Source organism: Coenobita brevimanus, chromosome 87, assembly GCF_032717465.1.
Source record: "Coenobita brevimanus isolate Jiangsu-jjx chromosome 87, ASM3271746v2, whole genome shotgun sequence".
NCBI lineage: Eukaryota > Metazoa > Arthropoda > Malacostraca > Decapoda > Coenobitidae > Coenobita > Coenobita brevimanus.
This window is the reverse complement of record NC_137040.1, coordinates 7,631,533-7,646,885: the sequence shown is the minus strand read 5'-3', so window position 1 is coordinate 7,646,885 and position 15,353 is coordinate 7,631,533. Positions and strand designations below refer to the sequence as shown.

Below are 15,353 nucleotides of genomic sequence, written 5' to 3'. Positions count from 1 at the left end.
GATGAATACCAGGAAATGTTGTCAGACTTGGCTAGTTATTTACAGAAACTGGTTGAGAAAAGTAACAATATAATTTTAATGGGTGGCTTCAATTGTAAAGAGGTGAACTGGGAGGAATGGGACTCAGGAGGCAGCGAAGATTCTTGTGGCACTATATTATTAAATATAACAATGAACAATGTGATGACGCAATGGGTCAAAGAAGAGACATGGTTCCGAGGTGAGGACACACCAGCAAGACTAGACTTACTGTTTACCAAAGAACCCGATGTAATAGAATCCTTGAAATATCTGTGTCCTATTGGAAAAGTGATCATGTGGTCGTTGAGTTCCAGATGATAACAGGGAACATGGAGCCAATAGACGAGCTTTATAGGCAGGGAAGATACAACTTTGGGAAAGCAAACTTTACAGGATTGAGAAAAATTTTTGAAAATGCAGGTTGGAGAAAATTCAGAGAAACAAGAGAGATACAGAGGAAGTGGGATATTTTTCTAGGTCTCTATAATTTGGGAGTGGAAAAATTTGTGCCAAGAGTAAGGGGGAAAGAAAACAGGAAAAAGGAGTGGTTTAATAGAAGGTGCTCCTATGCTCCTCATGGGGCAGTGTAGGATTGGATGATGGATGGATGGTTGTATGATAGCAAAAAAAGAGAGAGACATGGCGTGGAACAATTGGAGAGAGAGAGGTAACAACAGAACAAAGGAGGAATATAAAAGAACTAGAAATGAATACACAAGAATACGTAGAGAAGAAGAAAGGAATTTTGAAAAAGGTATAATAGATAAATGCAAGGATGATCCCAAACTATTTTATAGATTTGTCACTGGCAAACTGAAACAAAAGGAAGGAATCACCAAACTGAAAGTAGAAGGAGAGGTCTATAAAGATCCAGCAATGCAAGCAGAAATAATGAACAAATGTTTCCAATCAGTTTTCACTAATGAAAAGGAGTTTGTGGAAGGGGAGGGAGTGACTAGAAATGTAGTGATAAAAGATATAAAAGTGGAGGTACAGGAAGTGTATAAATTACTGGAAACTCAGGATGTAAGGAAAGCCCCAAGACCAGATGGAATTTCTAATTGGGTACTGAAGGAATACAGAAAACAACTGGTGGATAAGATTCACAGTTTAATTGTGTGTTCTCTGGAAGAGGGGAAAGTGTCTCAAGAATGGAAGAAGGCAAATGTGGTACCAATTTATAAGGGATGAAACAGGGAAGAACCCCTGAATCATAGACCAGTGTCCCTAACCAGCATGGTTGCAAAATTGTGCGAAAGAATTCTGAAAGATAGATGGATAAAATATCTGGAAGAGATGAATATTTTGGCTGGTAGTCAGTTTGGATTCAGAAGTGGAAGGTCATGTGTTTCCAACTTGTTGAGTTTTTACTCAGGAACGATTGACATGCTGCAGGAGAGAGATGGTTGGGTGGATTGTGTGTATTTAGATTTGGAGAAGGCCTTCGACAAGGTACCCCATTAGAGACTAATGTGGAAATTAGAGCATATAGGAGGACTGAAGGGGAACCTCCTGGAATGGATGAGAGACCTTTTGAGAGACAGACAAATGAGGACATTAATAAAGGATAGGATGTCTGGATGGAGGAAAGTAACAAGTGGAGTCCCACAGGGCTCGGTGTTGGCGCCAGTAATGTTCCTGATTTATGTAAATGGTATGATAGATGGAGTGAACAGTTATGCAAGTCTGTTTGCTGATGATGCAAAGATCTTGAGGAAGATAGAGGTTGAGGAGGATTTCAAAATGCTGCAGGAGGATCTGGATAGGATATGCGATTGGAGCCGGATGTGGGAAATGATATTTAATGCAAAGAAATGTAAAATATTGGAAATGGGTAATAGTACTGTACCAAGAGGCCATCATTGAATTATTTGATGGGTAATGAACCAATCACAAAAGCGAGAGAAGAGAAAGATTTGGGAGTGCTGGTCCAGGACAATTTGTCACCTGAAAAACACATTAACAAGGCAGTTAGAGAGACGTACAAACTCCTGACTAATATAAGAGTAGCTTTTCATTATATAGATGAGGAGATGATGAAAAAATTGATAATGGGCATGATTCACCCCAGGTTAGAATATGCAGCAGTAGTGTGATCCCGACACAAAATGAAAGATATATTCAAGATTGAGAGAATACAAAGAACAGCAACCAAAATGGTCCCCAGTCTGGCAAATCTGTCATACATAGAGAGGCTGGAAAAATTGGATGTGCCTACCTTAGAAGAAAAGAGAAAGAGAGGCAACATGATTGCAGTGTTCAGGACCATGGTGGGAGTAGATAAAATTGACAAAGAAGATCTTTTTTTATGGGATAAGAGAGTAACAAGAGGACATGGAATGAAATTGAAGAAACCAAGCTGCTTGAAGGATATCAAGAAATATAGGTTTCCTTATAGATGTATAGACCTGTGGAATAGCCTGGACAAAGAGATCGTCTAGTCTAAAAACTTAAACGAGTTTAAAGCTAAATTTGAATTATTGAGAAACAGAGACAGGACCCCACGAGAGTAGCTCATTTCCTGTATATCACAATTAGGTAAATACAATTAGGTAAATATACACACACACACATACACACACACACACACACACACACACACACACACACACACACACACACACCTCTATCCCCGTTTCTTAACTCCCTCTCTCTCTTTCGGACTAATTCTTACTCAGTACGTTATTATTTCGTAACAGTATGTTACTTTAAGTTTAAAGTAATGGAAAAAAACATTGCTATTGTATAAAGAGCCTTTAAAAGAAAGCCCCAGTTCATTTTTACTTTCATTTTCGTACATATGTTAAATAGATATCATTGAAAATATAATAAATCTATATAATATGTATCAATGGTAGGCCACATTTTTTTTGCCTTTTATTTATGTATGTTACTTTCTCTAGGTATGCTAGGTAACGGTGTAAAAGAACATTTGTCACATTATACAGTAAATAGCTTTTTCCTGTACCTTCGGCTCTAAGCTGCATTAAAGTGACACTGACATGTATTTTTTTTTTTTTTTTTTTTTTTTTTTTTCTGTATAAGTATATACTGACATTACTGGTACACAATATAACTACGCAGACTGATTAATATTATAAAAAACAGTATATAGTGTATTGCTATATCACAGATTTTTGTTAATTTTTCCTTTGTCTACCTTTTTCTTATCCAAAGTAGCGGGAGCGGGAGCACTGCTACATTTCGTATCAAGTACCGAAACCAGTAACTCCACTTCTTTTTCGAGCTAGTAACGGGAATGGGAGCGCTGTTACTTTTTATTAGTAGCGTTCCCAACATTGCATGGATGGATGGAAACCATTTAATCACGAAACTCGCTCTATATTCCATAAATGTCACCTCTGTGTTTAATTATCTTTCTCCTATTTGTACTATGTATTTTCTTGGTTATAACATGCAACAGCAAAACTAAGAAAAAATAAAATGATTCTGAACAATTCTCGCAAGTTAGAATGCAGTTCACTCTTACAGTCAGATGCAGTGGGGAATCTAGGGTAGGTTACAGTTGCAAATGCCCAGTAAGCCAAGTACCAGTACAGTATAGTATTTGAATTACTTTATTTATCACTTTACTGTTTTTATTAACAGTTGATGTCACTGTTTATCACCGTGGCTTTCATGGAGACTTGAATGAAACGTTATTCATTGGAGAGGTCAGCAACACTGCCAAGAATCTTGTTAAAACTACGTGGGAATGTCTGCAAAAATCTATTGAAATTGGTAAGTGCTTGATGTTTGTACTATATTCTGTTGCCATATTACTATATATCCTCAGTCAAAGCAAGGAATGTATTATTGAAAATCCCTTGGCCATATTGGATTCAAATATATGAAATAGTAACTTATATACTGTAGAAATTAGTAGGTGGATGACTCGAGAATACTACCATGACTCAAAGTTTCCTCAATCATTAAACTCCTCCCCTGTTACCATTTATGTGGATAGCAATACAGTAACAGTAATTGTAATACAGTAATCCCTCCAAGATCTGACGTAATAGAGCCAAAGGCATGTCAGGGACTTGGTTTGGTCCGGGACTTGGGAAAAATGCCCCTGGACAGGTACTTATGAACCACAACCAAACCTAACTTTGAAAGCCACCAAAATAACTCCCCACTGGACATGCACAGCACCTATTCAAGACCCTGTGCACACAAATAAGGAACAGAAATGATTAAATAAATGAAAAGGAGCCAGAGAATGAGAAATTAAAAATGAGTATGGAAAATATTTAGCAGCGTACAGGGTACTTACGAAACATCTGTGACCGTCGCGAAGATTAACCCGCCTCCTCTCAGGCTCTGACAGTGGTGAAGGTGCACTTGAAGCATGTACAGTAATCCAGTGTTGCGCTGCACTTAATCCTTTACACTGTGAATTCTAATTTCATAACACTGCACATTCTTTTCTTACTTGCGGCATGTTGGTTTCAACACGCCAGTGTTTCACTCTGAACTTAATCCTTTGCATTCTGAATTTTAATTTCTTAACACTGCACATTCTGTTCTTAAAACTGCACAACATTGTAAATTCCCATGTGGTCTAGTGGTGAGTTTTTGCTGTTTATTCACTGTCAGAGCCAGAGAGTAGGTGTTGCAGGTGGCTGAGGGGCACATCACTGCAATGTGGTGATGAGCTACCCACTGCAAATGACACTGAAGATAGCTGCAAACACATGTCCAGTAGAGACTCCAATGTGGCAGATGTGCTGGGCTGTGGCTCATAGGTGGAAGTCATGTCTTTGTGAGGCAGTGGTATGGAGCCAGGGCTGGGCATGGCGGGGGTCATGGGACTGAAGAAAGTGTTAGTGGTTGATTGACGTAAGGAACAGTGATTCTGGCAATCACTGATGTGCTGCCTAAAAGCACGCATTTCCACAAATCCCAGGGGCCCCACCTCCCTGTCGCAGTCCGGGTGTTCAAGGTAGTCCAGAATGAACTCGACGTGCTCCCGGAGTGCGCTCAGCTTGGGGATGGCTGGAGTAGTGGCACACTGAGAGGAGTCCGCATCATCCTTGCTGTTCTTGTCGGAATCTTCCAGCTGAGTACTTGTACTTGCAGCTGAAGATGAGATCTCATTATCAGACATGATCTGATACCCAGGATCACCCTCGTCGTCATCATCCAACCACTCACGCACTTCGTCCACATCCACCTCATCACCAGCCGCACGAAGACGCACATAGAAGTCATCCACATCAAAACCTAGAAAGTCGTGCACCACATCGGCTCTGAGAAACAGACGAGACCAACCACTTTCCAGAGTCTTGATAGGGACTTCCCTCCATGCACTGTCCCAGTTGTAGATGGCTGACTTGAGGTTGTAGCGGTGAAGGTGTACCACAGTCCGCTGGCCTCGCGTGTCCCGTGCCTCCCTGTGCTCGTCTTCGTCCTTGAGAACAGCCATCACCTCGTCCAGGAACTTCCGACGATACAGCCTCTTCTTTGCCATGATCACTCCTTGGTCCATTGATTGGATGAGAGCAGTCATATTAGGTGGCAAGAACAAGCACCTAATGTGGCCATCCTTAGCCACCAACTCCTCGTTGGACGGATGCATAGGTGCATTATCCAGAAGAAGGAGAGCCTTTACCTGGTTGCGTGGGATTCCCAGTGTGTTCGTCTGATAATGGACGACCTCCTTGATGAAGGGCTGGTGAAACCAGTCTTTGAAGATCTTGGCTATGAACCAATCCTTCACAGAATGGTACCAAACGACAGGAAGGACATCCATCAACCCACGAAGGCACCGAGGCTGCTTTGCACGGCCAACAATAACGGACTTGAGCCGGTGCATGCCATTAGCATTGGCACGACACAAAGCAGATATCTGTTGCTTGGAGAGCTTGCATCCAGGTACATGCTTCTCCATCTCCTCTGTTAAGGTGTTTGTGGGCAGCGAGCGATAGAACAGACCAGTTTCGTCAGCATTGTAGACTTGACCGAGAATGAGGCCCTCCCTCTCGATCAAGCCATTCACCTTCTGCTGAAACTCTTCTACTTCATCCTCATTGGCGTCCAAGGCTTTGCCATGGGCCTTATGATTGGTAAGTCCATGTCGTAGTTTGAAAGCAGAGAGCCACCCTTCGGATGCCTTGAAGTCTGGGGAGTCATGTAACCTTGCAGACTTCTCAGCAGCAGCCTTCAGCTCTGTAATACGCACCAGCACCAGCTGCACGTTGTTGACGATACCAAATCAGCATGGAGCAGTCAACTTCTGCAAACCTGGGAGGGTACATAATCTTCCTCTGCATGTTGCGTTTGGTCTTCGATGTGAAGTCTGCCGTGTACTGGGTGAGTTTGTCCTGGGATTTCTTGATATTGAACAAGGTAGAGGGGCCAGGTTGAATTCGTGAAGGATGTTGGAAGTTGACCATCCCGTGTCCACCTTCTCCAATATCTCCCTCTTCTCCAGAGTCAAAACCACTCGTTTCCTCTTCTTGAGTGGCGGGGCCATCGTCACACACGAGTAAGAGGCAGCAGAGGAACATCAGGGCCTGCGGCAGGTAGCGCACCACCACAATTGCGAGCATGTGGGCAGCCATAATGATGAGCATGCAGTCACAATAGTAGGTAGGCAGGAAATAGGGAGGATGTAGGGGCGCTCTGGCGGATGTCGGAGGAACTATGTGCCAAAATACAGCCGTTTGTCACCACATGGCAAATTCAAAGTAGGGATGGAAACTTTTTTTTTAGGGGGGGGGGGAGGTGTTCAAGGACCTGAGCCCAAAATGTCCAGGATTTGGCTGTCCGGGTCCTGCAGGGATTACTGTATTTCAGAATGTAACAACTCCTCCCATGATTTCAGGTTTTCTCAGTTTGTAGCACCGCCCATGAATAGTAATATTGCCTTTGCCATAACTCTTTTTTCTATAAATCTGCCCATTTTTTCTTTATAAATCTGTTCAAATACTAGTAGGTTGAGGTGTAGTGTATGGTAAAAGGAAATTATATCAAAATCCACCATTTTATTTACCATGTAAGATTCACTTCCTGTTTTGCCTTCTCAAACAGTAACTGCTGATCTCCAAACTCAAGCTTTTCTTGGATCATTGGAATATTTCACACAGCTTTGCACCACATCCATCTATCTATCTATTCATGTCTATACAGTATCTATATCTATCTATCTATATTTATCCATCTATCTCTCTGTCTATATATCTGTCTGTCTATATCTGTCTATCTATCTATACATATATATATATATATATACATATATATGTGGTAGGTGGGGATTCTCACCATCCACTCACTTAATGTAGTGCTGCTCTCAGGTGTCTGCCCTTTCCTCTCCTCTGTCCTTCTTTCCTTCCATCCTCTTCTGTCTTTCATTCCTTCATTCTTTCCTCTTCCTTCTGCCTGCGGGTGACTCTACAATGAGCGACAAGCCAAATGGTTTCCTGTACAACAGGAAACCATTTACTACACTGGGTGGTAACCATATAACCAAATTATGGCACCTGGTGGTTTAGTGGGTAATTAAGGCGCTCCAATTGGATTGAGCTGGTGAAGGTTTATATCCAAAGGATGGTTGGGGTTTATTGTTCATGTGATGTCACTCAGGGATGAGTGAGGCTGGTCACTCTCATCTTAAATGTCAGGACCATCTCGCCTAGCCCAGGGCTCCTACGCTTCTCATGGGACGAAGTAGGTTTGAATGATGGATGGACAGATGGATATATATATATATATATATATATAGATAGATAGATAGATAGATACAGTAATCCCTCCAATATCCGATGTAATAGAGCCATAGGCATGTCGGGATAATGGTCCTGTCCGGATATTGGGCCCCAGCCTTCTGGACTTGTACTTATGGACCCTAACTCAGAAAAACACCTATACATCTCCCTCTGGACATGCTAGCACCTATTTAAGACCCAAATCACACCAATAAGGGACATAAAAGACTTAAATAATTGCAAAAGACGCATAGAATGAGGTTTTTGAGGTAGGTTCATACAATATTAAACATTCTGGGTACTTAAAAGTCCCAGACTCCTGGACTGGTAGTTATGGACCCTAACCTAGCCTAACTCAGAAAAACACCTCCCTACTGCACATGCATAGCACCTAAGACACAGCATATTCACACCAATAAGGGACATAAAAGAGTGAAATGAGGTGTTTGAGGTAAGTATAATATAGAAAATACAGTAGAGTACAGTATGAAACATTCTGCGTACTTACAGCAAGTCCATGGCCATCTCGATGAATAACTGCCTCCTCTCAGACTCTGACAATAAGAAGGATTTCCTGAAGCACTTGCAGTACACTGTTCATGAAGTCTTGCACTGAACTTAGTAATTCGCAGTCAGAAGTCCATTCTCTTCACACTACACACTCTTCGTCTTACTTATGCTCCATTGTAACTTAAGTGTTGCAATCTGCACTTTAAGTCTTTCCACTCATAAAACCAATTTCAGAACAAATCACAAGTGTATTTATGTTAAATTTAGTCCAAAAATTTTGTCTTTTCACTCAAATTTCTACTTTCTTTACAATACTGTATGCACTGTTTTTCTTTCACTGCACAACACTAAATTCCCATGTGGTCTAGTGGAGAAGTTCTTGCCATTTAATCACTGTCAGAGTCTGAGAGTATCGCTGGCAGGTGACCTAGGGGTGCGTCGCTGGGTCGTGGTGATAGCGTACCCACTGCAGACGACTCTGAAGATAGACGCAAACTCACATCGAGCGGTGACTCCACCGTGGCTGATGTGCTGGGCTGTGGCTCGGAGCATGAGGACCTGTCTTGGGGAGGCAACGGAGTGGAGCCAGGGCTGGGCACAGCGGGGGTCACAGGCCTGAAAAGCTGTCTATCGTTGATTGACGCAAGGAACGACGATTCTGATGATTTATGATGCACTGCCTGAAAGCACGCACTTCCTCCAGAAGTCCCAAGGGCCCCATCCTCCTGTCGCAGTCCGGGTGTTCCAGGTAGTCCAGAACGAACTCTAGGTGTTCCCGGAGTGTGCTCTGCTTGGGGATGGCTGGAGTTGTGTCATGCTGAGAGGAGTCTGCATCATCGTCACCGTCCTCGTCGGAATCTTCAAGCTGGGTACTGACACCTGCAACTGAAGATGCGATCTCGATATCAGACAGGGTCTGATACCCAGGATCGCCCTCGTCGTCATCCAACCACTCACGCACTTCGTCCACATCAACATCATCGCCGTGCATACGTAGACGTGCACGGAAGTCATCCACGTCGAAACCTAGGAAATCGTACTCCGCATCCATTCCGAGAAGCAGACGAGACCAACCATTTTCTAGAGTCTTGACAGGGATTTCCTTCCATGCACTGGCCCAGTTGTAGATTGCAGACTTGATGTTGTAGCGGTGAAGGTTTTCCAAAGTCCTCTGGCCTCGCGTGTCCTATCCCTCCCTGTGCTCGTCCTCGTCCACGAGAACAACCATCACCTCGTCCAGGAACTTCCGTCGGTATAGGCGCTTCGTTGCCACAATCACTCCTTGGTCCATTGGTTGGATGAGAGCAGTAGTATTAGGTGGCAGAAACATGCACCTAATGTGGCCATTCTCAGCCACCAAGTCCTTGTCGCACAGGTGGGCAGGTGCATTGTCGAGGAGAAGGAGGTCCTTTACCTGGTCACGTGGGATTCCCAGTTTCTCCGTCTGGTAATGTATGACCTCCTTGACGAAATGGCGGTGGAACCAGTCTTTGAAGATCTGGGCTGTGAACCATGCCTTCAAAGAATGGTCCCAGACGACAGGAAGGACATCCATCACCCCAGGAAGACACCGAGGCTGCTTTGCACGGCCAACAGTAACGGGCTTAAGCCGGTGCATGCCGTTAGCATTGGCACAACACAAAGCAGATATCCGTTGCTTGCAGAGCTTGCGGCCAGGTATACGCTTCTCCGTCTCCTCGACTAGACTGTTCGTTGGCAAAGAGCGATAGAATAAACCAGTTTCGTCAGCATTGTAGACTTGACCGAGAGTGAGGCCCTTCCTGTCGATAAAGCCCTTCACCTTGTGCCGAAACTTGTCAACTCTATCCTCGTTAGCGTCCAAAGCTTCGCCATGAGACTTACAGTTGGTAAAGCCATGCCGTAACTTAAACATGAAGAGCCAACCCTTGGATGCCTTGAAGTCTAGGGCGTTGTGAAGCCTTGCGAACTTCTCAGCAGCAGCCTTCAGCTCCGTACCACGTACCATCACACCAGCAGCACATTGCTGTCGATACCAAATCAACGTGGAGCGGTCGACTTCAGCAAACTTGGGAGTAAACATCACCTTCCTCTCCACGTTGTGTTTGCTTTTCGACGAGAAGTCAGTCTTGTACTCCATGAGTTTGTCTCGGGATCTCTTAATATCAGACAAAGTAGATCGGGCTAGGTTAAACTCACGAAGGATGCGTGAAGAAGACCATCCCGCATCTACTTTCTCCAATATCTCCCGCTTCTTCTCCAGAGTCAATACCACTCTCTTCCTCTTCTCAGGCGGTGGGGCCATCATCACACACACTAAGGAGAGGCAGGAGTGCCTGCAGCAGGTAATGCACCACCACAAAAGCGAGCACATGGGCAGCCATGACAACGAGCATTCGCTCGCGACAAGAGACAGGCGACAAGTGGGGAGGATGCAGAGGCGCTCTAGCGGACGTCGGAGGAATGAACAACAATTACGGGTGGGATCCCCCCCCCCCCGAATTTTTTTGCAGTTTTCAGACCATTTTGAGAATATTGGATCCCGGGACGATTGTGTCCGGATAGTGGGGATGTCCGGATAGTGGGCATCTGGATATTAGAGGGATTACTGTATATATATATATATATATACAGTAGAAGTCCTATTATTCGGTAGCTGATTATTCGGTAGATCCGACATTTCGGCAGTTTTGAGAAATAGTCCCATTTACGAAAATCATTGATTGTTCGGCAGATGTCCAGAATCATCTCGGCAGTCCAGGAAGTGTTATCTGTGACTTGTAGGCCTAATGTTTCATTATACTTCTGTATGTTCACTAATTTCTATATTTTTTCAGATTCAGGTATACAGGTAGTACTGTATTGATTACAATATTGCACAGTATCATACAGTACAGTAACCACCCCCTTTTAGCAAGGGTTACATTCCAAGCCCCCTCGCTAATTCTTGAAATTCGTTAATTCATGACGCCTTCCTGAAAGTGACATTTACTGGTAATTGCGTAGCCCATGAACCACTGATACTGTAATGCATTACCCATAAATAAATGGTGCTTATTAAATCAGTTTCCCCATTGTTTTTAGCTGTACAGCTGTGACAGCTCTTGCATTTTTATTCCTCAGCATAATGGTGGAAGGGACTGTCCTGTTTAACTAAACCTAACCTAACCGAGTTTAACTGTACCTTATAATTTAACCAAACCTAACCTAACCTAAAGTCAGAAAGCTACTTTAAAATAAACTGGAGGAATATGAATTGCTAAGGTCTTTCTGATGAAAGTTAAACGTACATTTAGCGCTCATTCATTTGTTCGTTTTTGTGTTTAATGTGAATGAGAGAGTATTGATGCAAACAGTAATATATCTCATTGACCCCTTAATAACCTCCGGTACTGAACAACCCTTTACAGTACCGATGTCAGTGATGTCAAGTTAGTGTGAGCTATAAAGAGAACTGAACAATTATGGGGAGGGAACGAAGGTCACTGGTATGTTTACACGACTCTACGTATAGATTCCAAGCAGTCAGGCGGTCGGTTAATCTCAGATGTTTTTGCCCATTTGGTAAATGCACCGTAATTTTATCAATTTTTCCGTGACTCATAGCGAATCATAGCATGGGTTTAGGAAGCTAAATAACACATTGCTAGGTGAGCCAGACAATTATCTTCACATCGTTAAGAAAAACAAATTGATTTCAGAAGAATGGAAGAAACTTACCCTACATACTGAGAGGAATTAAATTTCTTCCATTTTCTTAAAGATGTGAAGATAATCATCTGGTGCACCTAGCAGTGTGTTTTTTAGCTTCCTAAACCCATGCTATGATTCGCTATGATTCACGGGAGAAACTACAAAGTTACGGTGCATTTTCCAAATGGGCAAAAACATTTGAGATTAACCGACCCCCTGACTGCTTGGAATCGTAACGTAGAGGCATGTAAACATACCAGTGACTTTCGTTCCCTCCCCATACCTGTTCACAGTTTTTTCATAGCTCTCTAACTCGACATCACTGACATTGGTACTGTAAAGAGTTGTTCAATGCCAGAGGTCATTAAGGGGTTAATGGAATACATTACTGCTTCCATCAATACTCTTCCTTTCACATGTAAAAAACAAACAAACAAACAGCAGAATGAGTACTAAATGTACGTTTAACTTTCAACAGAAAGACCTTACCAATTCATATTCCTTCACTTTATTTTATGCAATTTTCTGACTATTTTGTGTTTGGAAAAATTACTGTATACAATACTCACTCCAAACATATTTGTAATAATATAAGTAGTGATGAGTTCACCAGTACAATTGATGGACTGAGCTGGTAGGTAATATTCCGTATCATTTCGGTCATCCAGGAAGTGTTATCTGACTTGTATGCCTACTGTGTCATTACACTTGTATATGTTCACTAATTTATATATATATTTCAGATTCAGGTATAGTACTGTATTGATTGCAGTATTGTACAGTATACAGTACTCTCTCCAAACACAGTCGTAACACCGTAAGTGGTGATGACAGTGTTCACCAATATATTTAAGGTACTGAGTGGGTAGGTTTTTGATTATTCGGCAAATCCAATTTCTCGGCATCATCCCGGTCCCATAGATGCCGAATAATAGGACGTTTACTGTGTATATATATATATATATATATATATATATATTATATATATACTGATACTGTATATGTATCTATATATATATATATATATATATATATATATATATATATACAGTGGAAGCTCGATTATCCAGGCTCGGATTATCCAGCTTTCGGTATATCCGGGCCGTGACCCAATGGTTCAGTGGTACAGTAATTCATAGAATTATCCGTACGATAGCTCCGGTTTAAACAGGAAGCATCCAGTTTCTAGGGAGAGAGGCATGGATAAACCAGAGAGAGTCTTGCTCACCCTGCCCCCACCCACACCTCCTGCTCACAACTCGATCACAAGGGTGGTAGGATGGAGTTTGGTGAGGCAACTGATACTCCTGACGTAGCCTAACCTGGCTTAACTACTTAATAATTTAACCTAATTTAACCTAACCTGGGCTCCAGTTGGGAAATTGGGAAACTAAATCCACTTTTGTGTACGATGAGTTTCTTCCATTATGCCCGAAGCAATCGTAAGTACGGCTTAAAGAACGTGATAAAAGAGAAAATCTTTCAGCAAGAGAAGGTAATTTACTACCCTCAAAATAGAAAAACACAGAAAACAAACTGGAGGAATATGAAGTGAATTGGTGAGGTCTTTAGGCTGTATGCTTAGACGAAAAGTAATGGGTTTCCTAGTTTTAGGGAACGAAATGAAACAAGAATGTCTGCTAATCAGAAAAAAAAAAAAAAAAAAATCATCTCATGTTTTCTCGTAAGTTAGCATTCCGTTCTGCATTCTTCGTTAGGTATCGCGCCTCCCAACACATTTCGGACCAACAGAGCATTGTTATTTCTTCCTCTTACATTTACTGTTCACTCTTTTGTTCGTTCTTAAGTGTACTGTATGTATGAAAGAGAGTATTAATACAAACAATAATGCATTCCATTAACCCCATCATAGCTGTCAGCCTCGAACAATGCTTTACTGTACCGGTGTCAGGGATGTTGGGTTAGGGAGAGCTATAAAAAACTGCGAACAATTATGGGAAGGGAACGAAGGTCACTGGTATGTTTTCACGACCCTCTTCTACCATCTCAAACAGTCAGGCGGCCTGCCACTTCATCTCAGATGTTTTCGCCGATATGTTTAAATGCTAATGTAACATGCACCCTAATTATGAGTAAGTTTCTTCCAATATGCCGGAAACAAACGTAGGTAAGGCTTAAGGAACGTTATGATAATAAGAAAACAAACTAGAAAAATACAAAAACAAACTAGAGAATATGAATTGAATTGGTAAGGTTATTAGGCTGTATGCTTGGACGAAAATTCACGAGTTTCACAATTATAGGGGACGAAATGGAACAATTATGTTTACTAATAAGAAAAAATACTTTCATATCAAGTGTTCTCGTAAGGTGGCATTCAGTTCCACATTCATTGTTCGATGTCGCTTCCCAACACATTTCGGATCGACAGAGCATACAGTTATTTCTGCTCCTTACAGTTAAGTGTACACTTATTGCACATTCTTTTGTTCGTTCGTGTATGTGTGAAAGAGAGAGTATTGATACAAACAATAATGTATTCCATTAACCCCTTATGGCTGCTAGCCTTGAACAATGCTTTACTGTACCGGTGTCAGTAACGTTAAGTTAGGGAGATCCATAAAAACTGCGATCAATTATGGGAAGGGAACCAAGGTCACCGGTATGTTTATACGACCCTACTCTACCATCCCAAACAGCTCGGCGGTCCTTTCATCCCAGATGTTTTCGCCGATATGTTTAAATGCTGAAGTAACATGCACCCTAACTTTATGTTTAAATTCTAATGTAACATGCCCCCTAATTTTCTTTCACGAATCATAACAAACCACAAGATGGGTTTAGGGAGGAGGGGAAAAAGCCAGGTGTACCAGACGAGTCTTTTCACATCTGTAAGAAAAAGAAACTGACTTTATAACTTTGAAAAAATGGTTTCAAGGTCTGCCACGGGAGCACACAAATTTCTGAACTCACGAATATTGAGTATTTGAGGGAGGTAAACACACGCTTTGCTGTAAGCAGTAAAAGCACCTTACCAAATCAGTTTATCCTGATAGTCTGTTATATTTTTCTGATTATTTCTGGGTTGGTAAATAAACATTTCTTGTTAAATCTTTCCCCTCTGTTTTTATCTGTTCTGGTGTGACGACTCTTTGATTCGTTAACGTAATGGCAGAAGACACTGTTCTAATCTAAGTGTTTAAACCTGGCCTAACCTAGCTTAACTGCACCTAATAATGTAACCTAACCTAATCTTCAGTTGGGAAGTTGGGAAACGAAGTCCACATTTGAGTACGATGAGTTTCGTCCATTGTGCTGGAAACAATCGTAGGTACAGCTTTACAACGTGACGATACGAACAGGGAGGAAATCTTTCAGTAAGAAAACGTGATTTACCGAACTGAATATAGTCTGAAAAATAAATAAACAAGCTGGAGGAATATACATTGAACTGGAAAGTGTACATTTACCGGTAAATAA

At 42.0% G+C, this 15,353-nt stretch overlaps 1 protein-coding gene across 5 annotated transcripts in view; it reads left to right on the top strand.

The window, feature by feature from the left end:
• LOC145411057 (methionine aminopeptidase 1) overlaps positions 1–15,353 on the top strand; it is a 169,974-nt gene that overhangs the window by 106,656 nt on the left and 47,965 nt on the right. For all 5 annotated transcript variants that reach the window (XM_080281132.1, XM_080281130.1, XM_080281131.1 and 2 more), the window contains one exon: positions 3,631–3,762. In XM_080281132.1, coding sequence (XP_080137258.1) covers positions 3,631–3,762 — 132 coding nt within the window. The remainder of the gene's footprint in view (positions 1–3,630; positions 3,763–15,353) is intronic.